At 38.8% G+C, this 22,109-nt stretch overlaps 1 protein-coding gene across 5 annotated transcripts in view; it reads right to left on the minus strand.

Annotated features, from left to right (window-relative positions):
- Window positions 1-22,109, minus strand: part of gria3b (glutamate receptor, ionotropic, AMPA 3b) — a 226,308-nt gene that overhangs the window by 13,032 nt on the left and 191,167 nt on the right. For 3 of the 5 annotated variants that reach the window (XR_009064807.1, XM_057850055.1, XM_057850058.1), the window contains exons 13-14: window positions 5,109-5,356; window positions 2,029-2,143 (exon numbers count right to left, since the gene is read on the minus strand). Coding sequence is in view for 4 of the 5 variants with exons in the window: in XM_057850055.1 (XP_057706038.1) it covers window positions 2,029-2,143; window positions 5,109-5,356 (363 nt within the window). In the remaining variant the exon portion in view is untranslated. The remainder of the gene's footprint in view (window positions 1-2,028; window positions 2,144-5,108; window positions 5,357-22,109) is intronic. The other 2 variants (XM_057850056.1, XM_057850057.1) reach the window with 1 other exon arrangement.

Here is a 22,109-nt window from a genome sequence, read left to right on the forward strand (position 1 = left end):
GATTAGAAACATTTAATGCGTTGCAAAATCAATTTTAGGAGATGTAAAACAAAGGCTTACAAAGATTGTACTTTCAAAAGAACATTAAATATGGACACGAAATTAAATTCCCGAGTGTTTCTTCAAACGATGCAGAATTGCACTTTCATTTAAAAATAAAAGAAAATACCTGAATCTAGCCTCAAACGGTATTAACAAAAAAAATAAATGGATGAGGATCTAAGTACAAAAAAAGAACAATTAGACAACCTGCATAGCAAAAGTCTGCTTGCTTAAATGCTATAAGACACATTTTTTTTTTTTTTTTTTACATTACGCTTACAAATTGTTCAAATATATGTTCCCTCAAAAAACAGCAAAATATACCTATATACTAAATTACAAATGCATAAAAAAACATTAGCTTATATTGGTCGTAACAGGGAGCAGCTGGACTCAGCTATGTTAAATGAGGTATGTCATATTCACTGTTGCCACCAGAGGGCAGTGTATCTACTGAAATCAATAAAACTAAATGCAAACACTTTCAAAACAAACCATCATAACGTTACTCTAATTAAACGAATACTTGAAGCAGCAAGCTTTTTTCAAATTCAATTGCTCGAGCTAATCGATTAATCTTTGTGGCACTAATAGTATTACAATAACGCTGTATCGTTTCTTATGCTACATTGTAAAATGCAACTGCGTTCTAATCAGTCACAATTTGACATTTCTTTTTCTAAACGTGATGCTGAATGACTTTCTCTTGTTGTTTCAATATCCCAAACACACTACACATTGTGTGACATCATTAAATCGAGAATGTGTGTGTTGTCAATGACTTCGAATCTCAATTGACTTTCCATTGACATCATTTCTGTGGTCCAGGCAGAGAGTCGGTAAAGGCATATCACTGTCTACGAGACAGGTTCACTCCTGCTTTATTGCTAATTGTGGTCAAGGCCAATGGTGACAAATAATGTTAAGGGCGCAATAATACAACTGCGGTCCACAGACGTTTGCAGGTTGTATATATTTAACCAATTACCTGACCTACATCATCACATTTGAGGTGACAGCATCATTTGTCTTGACTGTGACCTGCAATGTAAAGACTATAATGCAGCTGTCTCATACGTATGCAGTGAAAATAGCCCCATGCGATTGCACATCATCTCAGTAATGTTATACTTAGTTGTCATGGTTGAGGGAGGTGCTAGCACTTGCACCATTAGCTTCCATAATGGGAAAATCATTCCTCATTTAGCCACAGAAGAAGAGGGGAGGGATGATCAAAAGGGTCAACGTTGGGTTATTAATGAGCTCAATCGAGGAATCGGACCGAAGGTATTTTATCATTTGATCCATTAAATACAAATCATGATCCTTGAAATGTTTATTAGAATTCTCACGTTGCAATGTGCAATGCTTAGTCCCCTCAAGACGCCGCTGTTCCCCTTGCTTTTCTGACAGCCTCCACGAAACTGTTTAGCCACTGGGAATGACTGATCCCGTTGGCTTCAGAACACATGGATTCTGGGCCTGGATGTGTACAGAGCAGCTGCCGGTTCAATCAAAGATGAACCATTTTTCCCCTGGATTTGAAAGCATATGCTAGAAATGTTAACAACTTCCAGGAAAAATATTTTAGCATTGGCTTAGGTTGATGAATGCCTATCAGATTACTAATTTTATTTCCAGAAAGCTTGATAGACTACAATCCCAAATGAGATGAGCTGCCATGCAGATCTGTAAGCATGAATAAAGACCGCCAAACTTTCATGACTGCAGGGCAGCATATTCACCTCTTGATTTGATTCATGTGCACTTGTTGTCACTAATCTCCTGTTTGCTAAGCAGGGCTCCTTTGTTTGAGCTGATGTGTTAAACCGTCTGGTCAGACCATCAGTCAATTTGGTGATGTGCCGTAGAGCAGCGGCAGGTTGTCCGAAGTGGACATTTGGTTCGGTTCTGGTTGGGTTGCTATAACAGCCTTGCCGATTACTCTGCACTGTAGTACCCGATTGTGGTGACATCGAGGCTGACCTTGGAGTCACCTCCCCCGCTGCCGCACTCTCCCTTGTCGTACCACCATTTGTTTTTCAATTTGTCCAAGAGGCCTTGCTCATTCAGTTTTAAAACTGCCAGGTTAACAGCATTTCTTGAAACGATAAAACATAACTTGTAAGAAAATGCACAGGTCCGTGAGAAATCTAATGCAAAGTAATGGGTGTACCAAGCATCATTAAGATAGGTCAGGGTAGAGAGGCTACCACTGTAGCAGGGGCTTACGCACAGAATCACTTAATCAGAATGTTCTGGGAAAGGACAAATTGCGGTTTAAGAATTTTAGGAATGCGGAGTGATAATAGAGGCTTACTTAAGGTAAAGACAGTGTTCAATCTTGGAAAAGGTGGCATGAGGGGTTACGTAGTTTAGAACTGAAGTGTGCGGGATGGGGACACTTGTCATTGAGAAGAGAAGTAACAACAACAAACATCATGCAATTAACATTTGTCACAAGTGACAGCACAGCTTTTAAAAAGCTAAATTGAAAAAGCATTGAACCGTTAAATTAAAAATGACAACACAACAGTCAGGTAGGACGGAAGGAGGGATGGAGGGGGAGAGAAGAGCAACAGGAAGACAAAGACAAATGAAATGATTTTTAGCTTTAGCCGTATTATACGGATTTGGTTGAAATATATAAATAAGTAAATAAAGCAACCCTAACACGTAAAAGAAAAATCCTATGAAAGACAATTACGGGTAGTCCCCAGGTTACGAACGAGTTCTGTTCCTGCACTGGAGACGTAACCTGAATTACCTGAAATTTCTGCTTAAGTCGGAATTAACCCTTTGAGTAGAGGCGGGAATCTTTGGGGTACCTAATGATTCGATTACGATTCAGAGGCTCCGATTGGATTATAAATCAATTAATGATAACCCAAATGCCCCCCAACCGCTTATAATGTTTTATACATTTGTTCCAAAATTGTTCAAAAATCCTCTCAGGCTAAACCAAACTAAAATTACAGCATCAAGTTAACAGTTAAAAAAAGTAAATAAAATAGTCAAGTCACCATTCTGTATCAGCAGCTTTAAACTATATTCAATTAATTTAATGAATGTGAATCAACCGTTAAAGTTGTTAAAATTGCTCCCGTTATTCCATAATTTCCCTTCTGTCTACTTTCGACATGTGAAAGTTTTGAAACGGTTTCATCATATAAAGATAGATTCAAGTCAAGATTTTGCCGATTTAGGAGTATTTTAGATAAAAAGTTAATTAGGTTCGCTACAACAGAGCCTTCCAGAGAAGTCAACTGCTTTAAGATGGCGGCTGTTTACTAACGCAACAACTACTAAACGGCAAGTCTGTCATTTCGCATCTAGTTCTCTTTAGATGTTTGAACGCCGCCGTCGTCTGTCATTTCACCTCTAGTTCTACATATATGTCATGTCTACCGTAGCCGTATGTGGCTATGTGTTTGTAGCAACTAGCAACTAGGCGTTGTTTGAAGCAGCTGTCGGCCGCATGCAGGTATTATAGTTTTTTTTTAATCTAGCAGCATTAGTTGAACATGATATTTACTCTCGGTCCGTTCCTCATTGGGTCCCGAAGACCGCGCTGTGTTTTACTTCTGCTTTACCTGGTATAATTCAATAATCGGAATTTGGATGTTTGTGAATCGTTCTCGAATCTTCCACGGCTGAATCGCGAATAATCTAAGAATCAGAAATTTCGCACGGCTCTACCTTTAAGTATCACAAAAAAAAAAATATATATATATATATATATATATATATATATATATATATATATATATAAGTAGGTATAGTAAGTACCTCGAAATCTCAAAATAACTATCCAAAAACATGTATTACTGTATTGGCCCGAATATAAGACAGCCCTGATTATAAGACGACCCCCCTCTTTTTCAAGACTCAAGTCTGAAAAAATTAAATTTTATGTAAAAAATAATTACAGTACATCTGAAACAAATGATTATAACAATATATTTGAGAGAAAAAAGCATGATATTTTGCCTCATTCAAATCTTAATATCTGAACATTTAAATATGTAAACTAAAGTGCAATCACATTCGTAAATGAATGGCTTCTGGTTTTTGAAATGTAAATAAATCAATCTATTGTGATAAAACAACAAAATTGCAATAACTGCATTAACCATCAAAGTGAAGTCTAACTGTAACTGTAGTCTTGAAACAAATCTGAATAAGGAAAAACATTACAATAAAATAATGCAAACTGGTTAAACTTGAGAGTAGCTGAGATCTGTCATGACAGAACATCGATTCAATTATATCTGGTGCCATCTAGCGTCGTGAATGGGTATAATGTCTAGACCGTGAATATAAGACGACCCCAACTTTTTCAGTCTTATTTCAGTACAAAAAAACACCGTCTTATATTCGGGCCAATAAAGTATATGTCATATTAATAAGATAGAGGTACATTGCGTTAAATCCCGTTATATTCAATGACTATTCGGGCTTTACTCGCGAGTGAGTCGCCGTGCTGAGAGAAAAGGGCGCTGTAGGAAAAAGGGGAGGCGAGGGAAGGGGGATATCATGGCCGCTCAGGTCACCAGCGTCGCCTCTCTCAACGCGAGCCTGCTGTCCAAACTCGAAAATCCGGATTGAGACTCGCAAGAGGAGTCTGCGCCGGTGGGGAAGCAGCAGCAGCCTCAGAAGAACAAGGAAATGGAATCTGAAGGCGGATCTCCTGGTCGATAGCAACTGCAGGACAACGGCGACGCTGCTTGGGGGAGGATGGGATCCTGATGTGAAGAACGGCAACGGGAACTAGGTACTGTTTACGCGACTTGGAAAAAAAAGAAATAAATAAAACGACTGGAGACAAAATGCCGGACTCACAGGCATCGTAAAGTCGAAATCCCGTAAGTCTGGTACGTCGCAACCCGGGGAGTACCTCTATAGAATTTAACCTTTGTATCCAAGTGCATTGAAAAGCATACTACCGTTACCTCTGTGTCCATAAAAAAACAAGGAGAGGATGAGAAGAGAATGACAACAGGGGACATCAGGGTAGGTGGAATATTATAACAACATGGAGGATATTGTTATATTATTCCACCCACCTTAATGCTGAGCCTTTGGGCGTCGCCACTCCGTAGCCTTTTGAGTCGAGGTTCCCGCCCACTTTCATGGTGTCGCAGGGCTTCCGCTGCTCGATGTACTCGTTCATGGTAGACTCGAGGAGAAAGGCAAACTTGCCCTTTGACTTTCGTACCCGGGCCACGCCATCGGGTGTGGTCTTAACAAACACTGATGGTTCGGCCGATTTCATGTATGACCACATCTTCTCATATACCGCTATTTTGGATCGCTGTGCAGGAAAAAAACAAAAGAAGAACGAGGTTCAGAAACATGCAAATGATCATCATGTCTTACAATGGATTTTGTAGCATTTTGAGCTTCATGATCACTCGATTGAAAATGCATTTAGAAGTACTGAAAGACATCTATTAAAACCATTTTGATATCTTTAAATACTTCTGAAAATTCTGCTGGAATTTTAATAAGATCACAAAGCACAAGACTTTATAAAATCCATTTCTCTTATTTAAGACCTCCACGATTTTTTGGGGCTATTTTTAGTTTACCAGAGTGTCAATCTATTGCTCATGCAAGCGGTTTTTGGGTTTTCTGAATCTATGAATTTTAAAGGTGGATGATGCAGTTTTCAAGCTGCTAGCAAAATTTGAGTATGGTTTCACCTCACTCTTAAGGATGTGACTCACCACTTCCGCGCAGGCTGCACATACAGAAAATAATTGACACACCTCTTCGTCAAACTTTGTTTCTCTACAGTTTTAGAGAGCCTATTTTTGCATGACAAATCCTTGAAAACAGCCATCAGTCATGCCTTGATACTCTAAAGCAGTGGTTCTTAACCTGGGTTCGATCGAAGCCCAGGGTTTCGGTGAAGGTTAAGACACGCAGGGCCCTATTTTTGGACACTGACTAAATCTAGGCAAAGTGCCATTTTAGACCAGGTTTTGGACTGGTTAGTCCCTAATTTACAGGCTTTATTCCAATTCTTTCAACTGCTAGTCCTCTTTGTGACGGGAGGAAAAACTGGTTTGCTCAGTGGGAGGTAAACTTTCACTTGGTATGACAACAGACCTACGTATACTGCGTATACATAAAAAGAAAAATAAATAAATAAATAAATAAAAACATTAGCGGCAAGGATGTGATAGAATGAGAATGTCGACATGAAACACAAGCAATAAATCGAGTTTATTTTCATTTTCTAATGTGAAAAGCAAATCAAAAGGCAAAATTATTTGTTAGTGAATTCACACTGTTTATTGGATTCGTGAGAAGATTAATGTTTACTTAATTTTTTTTAACAATGACTTTCTGTACAAACTTGGCAATCATTTTGTGCAGGGTTTTTCATTACATTTGATTTTTTTTTTAGATGTAAACATGACAGAAATGGCACGGTCAAGGTTAATGCAACCAAACAGGTTTAATGTTAAACAAAATAATGGCCTGTTTAAAGACATGCGGTCTAAATGTGAAGTACCGTATTGGCTCGACTATAAGACAGTGTTTTTTGCATTGAAATAACACTGAAAAAGAGGGGGTCGTCTTATATTCGCGGTATAGACGTTATACCCATTCACGACGCTAGATGGCGCCAGATATCATTGAAGCGATGTTCTGTCATGAGAGGTCTCAGCTACTCTCCCCATTCACGACGCTAGATGGTGCCAGGTATCATTGAAGCGATGTTCTGTCATGACAGATCTCAGCTACTCTGAAGTTTAACCAGTTTGCATTATTTTATTGCAACGTTTTTCCTTTTTCAGATTTGTTTCAAGACTACAGTTAGTTAGACTTCACTTTGATGGTTAATACAGTTATTGCTATTTTGTTGTTTTATCACAATAGATTGGTTTATTTACATTTCAAAAACCAGAAGCCATTCATTTACGAATGTGATTGCACTTTAGTTTACATATTTAAATGTTCAGATATTAAGATTTGAATGAAGCAAAATATCATGCTTTTTCTCTCAAATATATCGTTATAATCATTTGTTTTGGATGTACTGTAATTATTTTATGTATAAAAATTAAATTTGGTGTTCAAAAAGTCTTTTTTCAAACTTGAGTCTTGAAAAAGAGGAGGTCGTCTTATAATCAGGTCTGTCTCATATTCGGGCCAATGCGGTAATTTGAAGGGAAATTCACTTAGGTTTTAGCTTGCTAGTTTAGATAAATCGAATTTGAATTTGAAAAAAAAAAAAAAATTCCAATTCCAAAAAGTTGAGTTAATGCAAGCGTGAAACTCAAGGGGTTTGGTACCTATAGCAAGGTTAAAAACCACTGCTCTAAAGTCTCAGATTGTTGATTTATTATAAATTAGAGGCATTGTTTAAATTAATAATTATAAATGATTGAAGTGAGTAATATTGTTTTTTTAGCTGAATAATTCATAATTATTTTAGGGCTAGAAATGACAAAGTTTAATTTTCTCCTGTCAGATCATACAGTTTTAACTTCTATGACTTAAAAAAAAAATCACTTCTATACAGTACAGGCTTCCCATTCTGCCTCTAGTATAACATCCTAACTGTGAAAGGAGTAATGTGAGCGTAGGAAAAGGCTGGTTACTCATACACGAGGCAGCCCATCACAGACTTACTCAGACGAGCATATTCCAAATGCCTTGGGTTAGGATTAGCCAGCCGGCAAAATCTGGGTGAGTCGAGCACTATCTATAATAAGCATCAATTAAATTATTCAGTGGTGCTGGATTTATTTTGGCATTAGGCATTTCACGCTTTGAACAGATTCTAGTAAAGAAGTCATGAGCAGGTGTCCTGAATGGGAATGCCTTACTGTGTGTACTGCTGACTGCATTCCACTATCAAATATGTATACACAGCACAGATAGAAATAAAACAAGATTGGAACATTTTCAACAACAGGCAGAATCAAAGCAACAGAACGAAGGTGGACTTGGACAAGCTGTTGAGGAAAGGACATCCGTCTGGAATCCTGTGGAATAATTAGGACAAATACGAATATATCCAAAATACTCCATGTTATTTGATTACAAAGCCAAAACACAAACACATGCGGGTTACAGCAAGTTTAGGAAAATACATCCTGTAATTTCCAGTGTCACACTAATAATCAATCAAATAAATGTTAGGAATGTTAAATCATTATTAGGCATCGGTAAGTCATCGGCTGCCACTGATGGCACTAGATGTCCAATCCATTTTGACTGAGAGAGGGTGGCAGTGAATGATCGCTAAGGAAACCTATAGTAGGTTGAGGTTATGTATTTGGTTCCATATATCTGTATGTCCACGATATCTCAAAAACAAATAAAGGCATTATTATCAAACTTGCAGGATTTGTTTGCAATATGAAACGGAAGAGGTCACAGATATCAGAAATATGGCGATGCTATGAATTTGGCTGCTTAGGCAGAGGTCTGCTCTATCAGAGTGCTCCTCTAGTTTGAAAACTGTTTCATTTTGATAAGAGGTGGGTAGAGTAGCCAAAAATTTTACTCAAGTAAGAGTGGTGTTACTTCAAAATAATATTAATCAAGTAAAAGTAAAAGTAGTCGTCCAAAAAACGTACTCAATTACATGTAAAAATGTATTTGGTAAAAAGAGTACTCAAGTAATGAGTAACATTGTGAGTAACTGCTGATATTTTTGTAGGATTTTTTTTTCTTTCTTTAAAAATTTTTTTTTTTTTTTTTTTTTTTTTTTTTTCTGAGCAAAACTCTGTCTCCACTGCTGGCCAAAAGTATTGGCACCCCCGCAATTCTGTCAGATAATGCTCAATTTCTCCCAGAAAATGATTGCAATTACAAATGCTTTGCTAGTAATATATTCATTTATTTTGCTTGCAAAAGAGAATGGAAAAAAAGAAATCCTTATCATTTTACACGAAATTCCAAAAATGGGCTGGACAAAAGTATTGGCACCCTTTGAAAAATCTAGTGATGCTTCTCTAATTTGTGTAATTAACAGCACCTGTTACTTACCTGTGGCACATAACAGGTGGTGGTAATAACTTGAAAGAAAAGAACACGGTCCCCACAGTGAAACATGGCGGAGATTCCCTGATGTTTTGGGGTTGCTTCGCTTCCTCTGGCACTGGACTGCTTGACCGTGTGCATGGCATTATGAGGTCTGAAGACAACCAACGCATTTTTGCAGCATAATGTAGGGCCCAGTGTAAGAAAGCTGGGTCTCCCTTAGGGGTCATAGGTCTTCCAGCAGGCCAATGACCCAAAACAAGCTTCCAAAAGCACTAGAAAATGGTTTGAGAAAAAGCACTGGAGACTTCTAAAGTGGCCAGCAATGAGTCCGGCCCTGAATCCCGTAGAACACCTATGGAGAGATCTGAAAATGGCAGTTTGGAGAAGGCACCCATCAAACCTCAGAGATCTGGAGGAGTTGGCCAAAAAAGAATGGTCTAAAATTCCAGCAGAGCATTGTAAGAAACTCATTGATGGATACCGGAAGCGGTTGTTCGCAGTTATTTTGCCTATTTGTCTATTTTGTCTTTGCTGCCAAATATTAGGCTGAGGGTGCCAATACTTTTGGTGTTTTGTGTAAAATGATAATGATTTAAAAGTTTTTTCATTCTCTTTTGTGTTTTTTTATTGCAAGCAAAAAAAAAAAAAATGAAGATATAACTACCAAAGCATTTGTAATTGCAGTCATTTTCTGGGAGAAATTTAACATTATCTGAGAGAATTGCAGGGGTGCCAATACTTTTGGCCAGCAGTGTATATGAACTGTTGTTAAAATGATACAGTACAATAACCCATTACATAACCACATTAAGCCAAAGAAATACAAAACAAAAACAAACAAAAACCATTGAATTCCGAAGAGAGAAAAAAAATTACTTTAATGAAGTATTATTCTTTCAAAGAACATCAGTGCCCTCTGGTGGAGAAAATAGTTCCTAGTTTGAATAATGAAGAGTTCCTTCATAATTACTATTTTGAAATTAAAAGGATCATATCTCCAGTTTTCTGTGATCAATTGGTGCCAAATAAAAACTGGGAGAGAGGTTAGAATCCGAGCTTTTGAGTCATGTTGAGGGCAGCGCTGTACTTCATAGACTTAATTTATTACGGTGCTTTAAAGACAGCACATAATTGAACAGGCTGGTGTGAAGATAGCACAGCAAACTTGCGTGTGATTCGTATAATGGAGTCATGTTTTTGCGACGTCTCATTGGTGAAATCGGTAGAGCTGCTTGCTCCTACTACAGCTGCTACAGCTACTTGGCATCGCTGGCTAAAAAAAATGAATGAATCTAATATGTAGAATAAAGAGGAAAAATGTAACGACTCTTGTGTAATCTAAAGTAGCGGAGTAAGAATAGCGTTTTTTTCTTCACAAATTTACTCAAGTTTAGTAAAAAGCATAGCTTAGTTAAACTACACTTAGAAGTACATCTCAAAAAATTACTCAAGTAAATGTAACGGAGAACATGTAACGCGTTACTATCCATCTTTGATTTTGATTCATATCTATATTCTGAAATACTTTATAGTTCTTTATAGGGGTGTAACGGTACACAAAATCTTGGTTCGGTACGTACCTCGGTTTTGTGGTCATGGTTCGGTTCATTTTCGGTACAGTAAGGAAAAAGCAAAATATAAATGTGCTAGTTGTTTATTACACACCTTTTTGCTTTCAACAATAGAAACATTAGCCTATACAAAGCTAGAATTCTGCTCAAAAAGTAAGGGGTATTTAAAGATAATCCAACAACAATTTGCCTTTCAGACCCCGCGTATTGGTCAGCTTTTTTTCTGAAAGAAAGAAGAAAAAAGAAGTACTGTGCTAAAGAGAAAAGCAATCCCAATGACAAAGATTTTAAGATGTATTTTACAAATAAAATGCCTCAGTGAATCATTTTTTTCCCTTATGAATCGTTTTCAAAAGCTTTATTGGTGGATTTTCCCAAGTTAAAGCGCCACACAGAAATTAATACATTTAATTGTGTAAGCAGGATCTGTGTATTATTATTTGATCACAGGTGTTTTAGCTCATTTGAATTTATTGTATTTAAATGGGCTATTATTTATTTTATTATGTGTTTATATTTTACAAATGTGATGTAGTATTCATTTATATTGTACATTTTATGTTGTATAACTTTAGTTCCTATGTGAATATTAGTTCCTACTTGTTTTGTTGTGGTAGGAGGGTTTTGTATTGAACATAGGGCCGTGTTGGTTATTATTATAGCAGAGAAGACAGCAGTAAATCAACAAAGACAAGTCAACTGTGCCCCAATCAACCACTCAAGAGATCTGATGGACTATGATTGCATATTAGTTTGAAAATCCACCGGATCCACCGTACTTTTACATGAGTGACTTCCGGTCTGCCCGATCCTAGCTACCGGTAGTATTGAGGCAGGAGGGTCGCGTCTCGCGTCAAATAATAAACTCTGCCGTTCTTTTCACGTGCGCCATGTTGAGCCGCTTCTGGGACACGTCTAACACGCGGCCACACTGCAACTGGTGTGCATTGGCTGATTTACTTTAACGCCCGCGTTTCACTGTGTTCTCGCGGCGGCCACGTTGTAGGGCCGTTGAAGTTTCTGGGTTATACTGTCCTACCGTGTTGGTCCACATTATAGTAGAGAAGATAGAGTAAATATAATCTACACAAAGAAACTGTAACCTGATCGACTCCCAGCCTCGAAAAGTAAGGGTTACATTACGTCAGAAACTCGTTCGGTATGCCTCCGTTCCGAACCGAGCACCACGTACCGAAACGGTTCAATACAAATACATGTACGGTTACACCCTTATCTCTTTATAAAAAGATACATACTGTACATTAGCCTTAATTATTGTAAATTACTTAGTTTGATGAATGACTATGACAAAACAAATCAATCATGACAATAATTGTTAGTTTGACCGGAGAATGAAAAAAATAAAAATCATTAGCCCAGCATGGAAAAGATGGTTCCTGTAAATCTCAGGTACTTTGAGCTTTGCCATCATGTGTCACCCAGCCCAGGACTCATCAGTGTCCTAAAAGCCCTCTTAACAGAAGCATATTCATCTCTAATGCCTCTCTATTAATAAACAAACACATTAACCTTCACCTGAGAAGAGTGTCTTACTGCCTCGATGTAATATACAATTTGTTTTGGGCATTTGTCACAGAGCATCAGGCCAAGAGTGAGGCTGAGATGAGACCCAGCATAACACAATTTTAAAAAGCCTGTAAGATGAATGTTCCCCTGCAAAGACAAAAATGCTTGAAGTCGGGACATTGGGTAGTGCGGTTTGATGCAAATATGATGAATGGCAGGAGGACTTTGTGTTGAACGTGATGTTTTTGCTGACAATCTGGGTACATGCCTTTACAATTTACATGTGTCAAACAGCATGGGAAGGACGCTAGTTTAGAGGGCGATTTCCCAGAAGGCTGCAGGCTCATCTGATGGGCTGCAGAAAAGCTCCAACGCCTCCTCAAATGAAGAGAAAAGAATGGATCTGGCCATTGATTACCGACGACAGAGTGTGCTGTCTCAGTGCTTTATGAAGTCAATTCATCAATATCAGAGCTGGGAAGCGGTGCGGCCGAAATCTAAATAGGCTGATTGCACGGCAACTGAAGTCTCAACAGGGATGTTTAAAGGGAATCAAACGGAGTGAAGAGTTTGAGGAAAAATACCCAGAGAAGTTTGATTACGGAGGCAATTTCACACACATTGTGGCTGTAGGGCAGAATCTCCAAATCTCTACGTTTCAGTAACTAAATAACAAAAACACCATCTAAACCGAATAACGGAAAATGAGAAGTTTCCGTTATCATAAACGTCACACAAGTGTAGTAAATTATCAGAAAATAGGGTTTGACCCAAAGCAGAAGTGAGCAGAGTGAGTTTTAACATTTTTCTTATTTGTTATCTTATTTCATGAAAACATTATTTTGCCAGCTTCGGGGATACAACTAACAAGCCGCAAACAGGGTTCAGTTTTAGAGTGGTGGTAAACTAATTGCTGCCAAAAATGCACCGCTCCGAGCAGTGGGAGTCATTTTTGAATAAACAGTGATTCGTGGAGGTGATATGGTACAGTATGTGAAGGGAAAACAGAAAAAAATATATTCTTGAACTTGAATGACACTTTAACTTTACATACACTCCCAAGACACTTAAAACAATAAAGTGCTGCGTCTAATTATCACTAATGAAGTTTCACGTCATATATGGAACTTATTTTTTTAAACTAGTGTGGAGAAAATTAAATTCAAAGTGAAACATAAGGTCATCGACTTAGGGGTCTTGGGAAAATGCTTTCAACAACATGCGTTATAGTGATTCAAACGGTTTTATGACCTTAAAGCATATTAAGACTTTGGTCATATTCCAAATTGTTAAACCTCGGGGGCTTTTAATTTAAGAGGTTCCAGTGTCTGATTGGCTAGTTCTCACGCCGAGTAAGTTTTAAAATAATCATTAAAATGAAATTACAGGCATGTAATGAGGCCAGAGAGATCATTTAAAAGATATTTTACTTTCAGGTCATGCAGTCAGATTTAGCATATACACCTTTATCAGTGGTGATTGCTCTAAGACTGCAAGGGAAGCTTGCTTCCCTCAAAATGTCAAAAAATAAGTGATCAAATGCGCTCAACCTTTGTTCAGAATTAGCTTCTTATCACTAGTAATGATGTGGCTTGCTTTTCATTCATTTGCACAGCTTCAGTCTTTTAAACAGTGTGGATGCTGGTACGTCTTCAGTGTAGAGGGCATTGTTCCACTACAGCGAAGTGAGACGAGTCATTGGCTGGGTTTATCCCGTCCATAGAATGCTGTGCGTCTCTTGGGGTATATAGGCAGTGGGTGGGTCTCGGCTGGCCCAAACGCTGGCTTCTATGCAGGCGGAATCCCTTTTTGATTGACAGCGAAATGAGGGAATCAGTGATTTTGTCATATGAACATCCACAGGAGGCATTTTTCAATTTTCATTCTGTTGTTCTGAGTTGAACCGGAGACTCATAATCATCCTAGCAACACTTGTTTTGGTAAAAACGACTGGCAAAAAATCAAGCTTCTATTTCTGGTGGGTTATTTTGTTTTATTGTAGCTGTTTGTGTTTGGAGACTTGACTTCTGGCACAGTAGTTTCTTTCCCTACCGAGCACCGGGTGCTGCCGAGCCCCTCCACTGTCACAAAGCACTCACAGGCTGACAGACTTTGAGCTTCCCCTCATCTGCCACTGCCCTATATACTACATATTCTCCTATCAGTACAGTTTTTCTGAATTCCATTCCATTCCCATTTTATTATTGCTACTGTTTATCAATAAAATTGATCGATTCTGTCACTGATTCTTACTGGGTATGGGAATGTAATCATACAAATCACTTAGTTTCAGATGTGGGATTCTTTTTTTTCTTTCTTTGAAATCATTTAGAAAACCTTTGTTTTACTATTTAAGATAATGGAGAAAATATTCTCATTTTCTATGCCTAACCAATTGCACACAGCAGTTTTTTCCACAATATAATTATTTGTAACAAGATTTACAACCTTATAAATCGTATAGTGAGGACTACAGAGAGCCCCCTACCGGCCTGGCAGTAGTATGGTGATTCTTCACAGTTTTGTCAGCTGCTTCTTATACAGTAGGTCACCATTACATTAATAAACTGGCCTGAAGAACAATACCAGTTCTAATAAATCACAAATCATAATGATTGACAATAATTGGAACATTCTTGGTCATACAGAGGACGAATGACACTCATGGGAGGGAATGTCATGGATTAATGCTATATTACCCTTTGCTGCTTCAGTCACCTCACTGAGAGATGCAGGGAGACATTTTCTTCAGGGCCAAAATTCTGCTCTTTAGGGTTAATCCCTTCATGGTTTGCGGTAGCAGAGTAAAAAGCAGGCAGCAATAAATATCTTAGGCACCATTACATTGGGGCAATGGGGCTTTATTAGCTATGCTGCACATTAGTTTCATTGCACATTCTTCACCTGGCTAAACTGTCTTCAGTCACTGTTTTATTCTAATCTGCAAAATGCACACGCACCCCACTCCAAACCAGTGTATCTCAGAATTACACATGAGCACTAATGTACATAGTTTTGTGGTATACATGTTTATTTTATACAGGTAGTCCCCGGGTTACAAACGAGTTCCGTACCCTTTAACTACCCCTAAATCTCAAAATAACTATCCCAAAAAATCAAAAAGTATTGTGTTTTGTTTAATGATGGAGGATACACTGCCCTCTGGTGGCAACACAGGGTCTGGCTGGATGGTTGCCTTGTATGACTGAAAGGCAGACACAGATTTATGACATGCATTAACCCTTTATTGCCAAACATATCACATTTGATACACCTAAAATTTCATGATTTTGAGACTAATTCAGAATTTTGACAACTCTTTTGGAAAAAAAAACATGGATGCAAGTCAACAAATGCATCTGCATGAGAAAAACAAACAGGATTTAGCAAGGGTTATAGATATCAGAGTGCTCATTACACATATTCATTTTGACTTTTCTTTTTACAAATTTGAAAAAAAGGTTTCATTAGGACCTTATTTTTCAAATTTTGGAATTCTCTGATAATTGCATATTGCAGATATTTAAGGGTTCAGGATACGTAGCTGTGCTCCCAACATCAGGCTGTTAGTTGTTTCAGCTAATATATGTTTGCGTATGCATTTGTTTAGAGGTACAGTTTCTGGAGTTATGTGTGAGCGATTTGCCTGGAGAAATGTCAATATGTTAGCATTCATAGCATTTAAGATAGCGTATTTTTGTTTGGCAAATTAGACTAATTTAATCAACTAAATTTACAAATTGATCAGACTAGATGGACATTTGAATAACAACTGTTTTGTGTCAAGTGTTTTATTGTTAAAATGTGTGTCGTTTTGAACATAAGTGTACATATGTGTGTTACAACTTTACAAAGTGTCAAAAGAAAAGGAAGTAGAAAGCTTTAAAAAACACAATTGCCTTGTATGCTGTCTGTAAAGCTGAAAAACGTCATCTTTAGTGAGGACAGAAAACGTCATATTAATACAGTAAAGTAGAAAATAAGATACTGTGAGGAACAACAAGGTACTGTTTATGGGACTTAAAAATAAAAACGACTGGAAACAAAGTGGCGGATGAAGCTCCTGCGTTGTAAAGTCAAAATTGCGTAAGTCGTGTACATCGTAACCCGGGGACTACCTGTATAGATCTTTCCCAGGTATGGATGAGTATTTTGGATAGAAAGATATAATGTTCAAGTCAAAAAAGTTATCACCATATCTGTTCCATACTACCGTATTTTTCGGACTACAAGTCGCACCTGAGTGTAAGTCGCACCAGCCATAAAATGCCCAACGAAAAGAAAAAAAACATATAAGTCGCATTTTTGGGGGATAAAATCCAACACATAGAACAGATATGTCATCTTGAAAGGCAATTTAATATAAAAAGACAATAGAGAACAACATGCTGAATAAGTGTACAGTGCATGAACAACGAAATGCGAATATACTGTCCTCACCAGGACGCTACGGCTCAGTCCTGGCTATACAGCGAACTCCCAAATGACGATGCTGGACGTCCGTATAATTTGCTGAATCAATTTGGTCCTCAATGCCAAACAGGTGCGCATCAACGTAAATAAACGATAATTAGGTTGTTTTACAGCAATGACATAAACAGTTAGCATGCGTTCGCCAGCATTAGCACATCGTTCAAGCACCCACACAACTGACTCTAAAGGCCGAGTTATACTTCCACGTCAGACCTGCGCTGTCAAGGAAAACCCAAGTTAATACCCTGCGCCGTAGCCTGACGCGCTCCTCTGGAATTTTCTAACCTTTGCGTCGCGTAGACGCGTATGACGTGGCAGAAATGGACTGTGATTGTTCCGCTCAGACTGTTGTTTCCGGTTCAGCGCGAAATCACCACCATTGTAGAATAGAATCAAACATTATTTGATATACGGGAGTATCATCGAAGCGCAAGTCTCGTCAAGACATTATTGTGATTGCCAAATGGCAAGGTGGGCAATTGGGAAAAAAAAAAAAAAAAAAATGGAAGAACCACGGAGACGTGTGTGTTCGGAATCGAGTGGCCACACGAAGCGGTGACCCAGTCGGCCAAAAACCTTTTATCACTTTATGTCGTATTTTTGGTTGGTGCACTTCATCATTTATTGTGTACATATGTTTGCTGTGAGTCTGTGACTTATTTTCGTGTCACACTTCAAGTATATGAAGAATAAAGCACAGATTTGGTGTCAAAAGAGTTGTTTTCATCTTAATTTTTTATTACAGACAGTTCACACACAATACATCATCACTGATTGAGAGTGCCTCGGTGCTTTTTATGATAACGTTAAAATCAAGGCTCCCAACGCAGTTAGGGAAGTTCAATAGACGCCAGAAATCTGCTATGGCTTTTCCACTGGCTGGTTGTAGGACACAGCAAACAAATCGGGCTGGAGGTTTTTGCAGACCTTGAACGCAGTGCTCGACGTCAGTTTGAAGCTAGCTGCCACAGCTAGCTCTCTCCACCCGAGTCTAAAACTCTCTGTGCGGCATCAAAAGTTGGCCAGACCGCCTCAAAACTGTCTTCTGCGTCGCCTGCCCCTCAACATTTGTATGTTCAATATTTATTCAATGTTGATGAGCAGAATATTTACTTTCAAGAGTTCTTGCATTGCAATCATCATGCATTGTTTATTTTTTCTCCGTTAAACTAGACTAGTGGAAGTCAGCAAGCATGCCCCAAAACCGTACAAACATAACGCCACACCCCTCTAGTGGCTTGGCGGTGAATTACAGAGCAACGCGTTCCCTCACCGCAGAACTATCGAATGTCGAATGATGCCGTAGTCGCTGCGCCGTCACCGCATCGCCGGAGTATAACTCAGGCTTAAGTGTCCGATCGCGGGTGGAAAACACACAACAACAACATCTGTAAAGATACTTTGAAAGCATAAACAATGGACGTAGGTTCGCAGCCGTGTTTCTCACTAACTCACCCACTCACTCAGAGCTATGTAGCTGTCCGTCTTCTTCTGGCGTGTGAGCGCTCTTCACGTAAACAAGTGCGAGTGCGCCCCCGAGTGGGCGTGAAAGCGCAACAAACTTAAAGCACGCATTTTAATATAAAAAAAAGTCAATAATACAATCGAACACACATTGCCAAAGGCAGAACGCGAACGTGGCCATAGCTATTAAGAGTTATTCCGATAACTATAGCATAAAGAACATGCTAACAAGTTTACCAAACCATCAGTGTCACTCCAAAACACCAAAATAACACGTGAAATGATATCATAATGTGTTAATAATTTCACACATAAGTCGCTCCTGAGTATAAGTCGCACCCCCAGCCAAACTGAAAAAAAAACGCGACTTATAGTCCGAAAAATACGGTACTCTTATGATTGCTCACAGTTTTTTTTTCCCTTGGCTTGGCCTTGGTCTGCTTGCATTCTGGCCCTACACTTATGCCCTCAACTACAGCTCTAGCTAAATACAACCCTAACCCTTCACAAATTCCCTCAAAGTGTTAATCCTTTGATTACTTTGCAGTCATACCACTGTTTTCACACAATGTTCTCTATGGAATTCCTTTGTCCCAAGAAATAAAAGTTGCGGCTCTGAGGAGTGTACTTTTGTCCTGAGCTCTAACTGACACATCTTTGAAGTTTGTCCCTGAAGCAATGCTCTCTAAGGACAAAGCTTTGCCAGAGGCTACGCCTATCTCACAGTAGTCTATCATTACTTTTGATAACTCCCTCTTATATGCAAACAAGCTGTAATCTTTATAGAAGCTCCATCAGTCAATACTCTCCTGAAACGCAACGTGACAAGGGCTCCGGGAGTCATGTTACAAAGCACCGACGTGATTGGAGAGCAGCCTCCGGATTCCTGGAATAAATTTCCTCCTCTTCATGCAGCTCTGGCCAGAAGCAGGTCTGCTCCGCTTAGAAAATCTACTCATTAAACCTAGTGTTGGACCATGCAGAAGCTCTAATGTCTGCGTCACAATAGCTGAAACGTGAAATTGATTTTTATGCTGAGCAAAAATGTGCTCAGTGACTGAACACAAGCTGTTGTTCCATCTTCATCACACCTGCACATCAGTAAGATGCATGGCTTTTGCCATAAGGACCTTCATGTAAAGTTATTTGCGGGGTAAACTAGGCTTTGGGATTTTTTATATCAGTCATTCTCTTTTCATTGTAACTGGGTTAAATGAAGTGCATCAAGAGTCTCTGATGGTCCCTTTGTATTTTTTCACACAATTAAACGGTGGCTTCAATATACAGCATCATTGAAGCCATTAATACACACCATGGACCCTTTTCATGTGCATTTCAAAACGCTACTACGATGAATCTTATGAAAGGCTTGTCAAAGCTAGCATTACACTACATGATTCAAACGACAAGTCTGATTATTTTCTACTCCCATGTGGCATGATTTGGGTATGGATAATAACAAGAATAAATGGAATCTCATGTCCTATGATGGAATGGAACATACTCTAAATGTGTATACAATTTAGACATGAAATGGATATACGAAGTATATGCAAGATCGATAACTGCATTGATGGACAGAATGCAGGTTTCCCCCCAGTGTTGTATTAGCCTGGCGGGCCGCCAAGCTTTTCTTACCCTCTGTCAGGCTAAAACAGTGCGGCAAAAGAAAGTCTCAAAAGCTAACAGATTTTAAATGCACTTTAACCATGTCTTTTTTCACGGTGACTCAACTGCAAGCAAGTAGAACTAACTAACAATGGCTACTCTGAGAAAAGAGCTTCAAACTCAGTTACAGTGGTATGAAACAGTATCTGAACCTTTTGGAATTTCTCACATTTCTGCATAAAATCACCATCAAATGTGAGCTGATCTTTGTCAAAATCACACAGATGATAGTACAGTGTCTGATTTCACTAAAACCATCCAAAGATTTATCGGTTTTCATATTTTAATGAGAATAGCATGCAAACAATGACAGAAGGGGAAAAAATAAGTGAACCCTCTGTCTAAGGAGACTTAAAGAGCAATTGAAACCTATTTTTACCAAACATTTTAAGTCAGGTGTGTTCCTAACCACTGATGAGTGATTTAAAGCTGCCCTGCTCACTATAAAACACACACCTGGTAAGAAATGTCTTGATGAGAAGCATTTTCTGATGTGCATCATGGCTCGGTCAAAAGAGCTGTCTGAAGACCTGCGATCAAGGAGTTTTGGTTTGTATTAAGCTGGGAAAGGATGCAAAACCATCTCTAAAAGTCTGGTTGTTCATCAATCGACAGTCAGACAAGTTGCTTCTCTCCCAAGGAGTGGCTTTCCACCAAAGACGACGCCAAGAGTTACAGAATACACAGAGAGGTAAAAAAGAACACTAGAGTGTCTGCTAAAGACTTACAGAAATCACTGGCACAGCCTAATATCTCTGTGCACACATTGACTACATGTAAAACTATGGCCAAGAATGGTGTTCATGGGAGGACTACACGGAAGAAGCCACTGCTATTTAAAAAAAAACATTGTTGCTCGTTTAATGTTCGCAAAATGGCACTTGGACTCTCCACAGAAGTTTTGGCAAAATATTTTGTGGACTGATGAAACCAAAGTTGAATCGTTTGGGAGTTACACACAACATCATGTGTGGAGGAAAAATGGAACAGCTCACCAACATCAACACATCATCCCCACCGTGAAGCATGGTGGAGGGAGCATCATGATTTGGGGCTGTTTTTCTGCCTTAGGGCCTGGACAACTGGCAATTATTGACTCATTTGCTCCCAGAAATGTATAAATATGTTCAATTTTTAAATGCTTCATTGTCCCAAAAATGTATTTATACGTTGTGTTGAATTGTGCTATATAAATAAATTTGCCTTGCCTTGCCTTGCCTTGCCTTTAGACCAATTTTAAAGCAATAAAAGTGGCCACTGGAAGGCAGTAGCGCATTTGATAAGACCCCCCCAACCCGATTCAACCAATTAAGTTAGCAGAGCCCCTCCGCAGGATTGCTGCTTAGGTCCCCCACACGCTCGTGTGTCCTGCACAGAAACGCGCACGGCCAAACCAGTTCCCCCCCAGGAACACAAGTTTCCCAGGCGAACGAGACAGTGGTCGCCACAAAAGAAAGAAAGAAAAAAAATCCATCTTTATGAGACAGTCGGCGATGAGGGAAAAGTTTAACCGCTGTAGCAGCCACCAAATGTCATCTCTCAGTTAGGTAAGTGTGAATAAATTGTTACTTTGCTATCAAAAGCTCTATTTGACTGGTTGTTCATGTTATTTTGTCAAAGAAAAACGTTCAGATGTTTGGGATGTAACTGAGCAAAAAATAGCCGTGTTAAAGTCAAAGTTATGTTTGAAATTTTTGCGTTTACAAAAAGCTCATTTTCTCCGTTTTTTCATCAGATATTGGAAAATTTCTCAAACTAAGCTATTTTCTACTGCTGATTTCTAAAGAAAAAGATATCAACTTACTTTTTTTTTCTGCTGAAAGAAGAGAGTCTAATCTTTCTTTTGGTGGGTTCCATGTTCATATAGCAATAGAACAGAATTTTCTGTGGGCCTTGCAAAATCAGTCAAAATCCAGTAAAACGGCCAGGAGCGAAGGGCCTTGCTCTGGTGAAAATGGCTAGGGGTGAATGAGTTAATAGAAGAATGAATTCAAAAGTTTATCAGGATGTTTTGCAGGAAAACCTGAGGTCATTTGTCAGACAGCTAAAAAGAGGAGGGATGCTGCAACAAGACAATGATCCAAAACACAGAAGTAAATCAACTTCAGAATGGTTTCAGAGGAACAAAATACACATTCTGGAGTGGCCAAGTCAAAGTCCAGACTTGAACCCCATTGAGATGTTATGGAATGACCTAAAGACAGCGATTCATCCCGGACATCCCAGGAATCTGACTGAACTAAAGCAGTTTTATAGAAAAGAATGGGCCAAAATTAGTCCTGATCGATGTGCCAGACTGATCTGCAGCCACAGGAAGCGTCTGGTTGAAGTTATTGTTGCCAAAAGGGGGGGCAA

Source organism: Corythoichthys intestinalis, chromosome 11, assembly GCF_030265065.1.
Source record: "Corythoichthys intestinalis isolate RoL2023-P3 chromosome 11, ASM3026506v1, whole genome shotgun sequence".
Taxonomy (NCBI): domain Eukaryota; kingdom Metazoa; phylum Chordata; class Actinopteri; order Syngnathiformes; family Syngnathidae; genus Corythoichthys; species Corythoichthys intestinalis.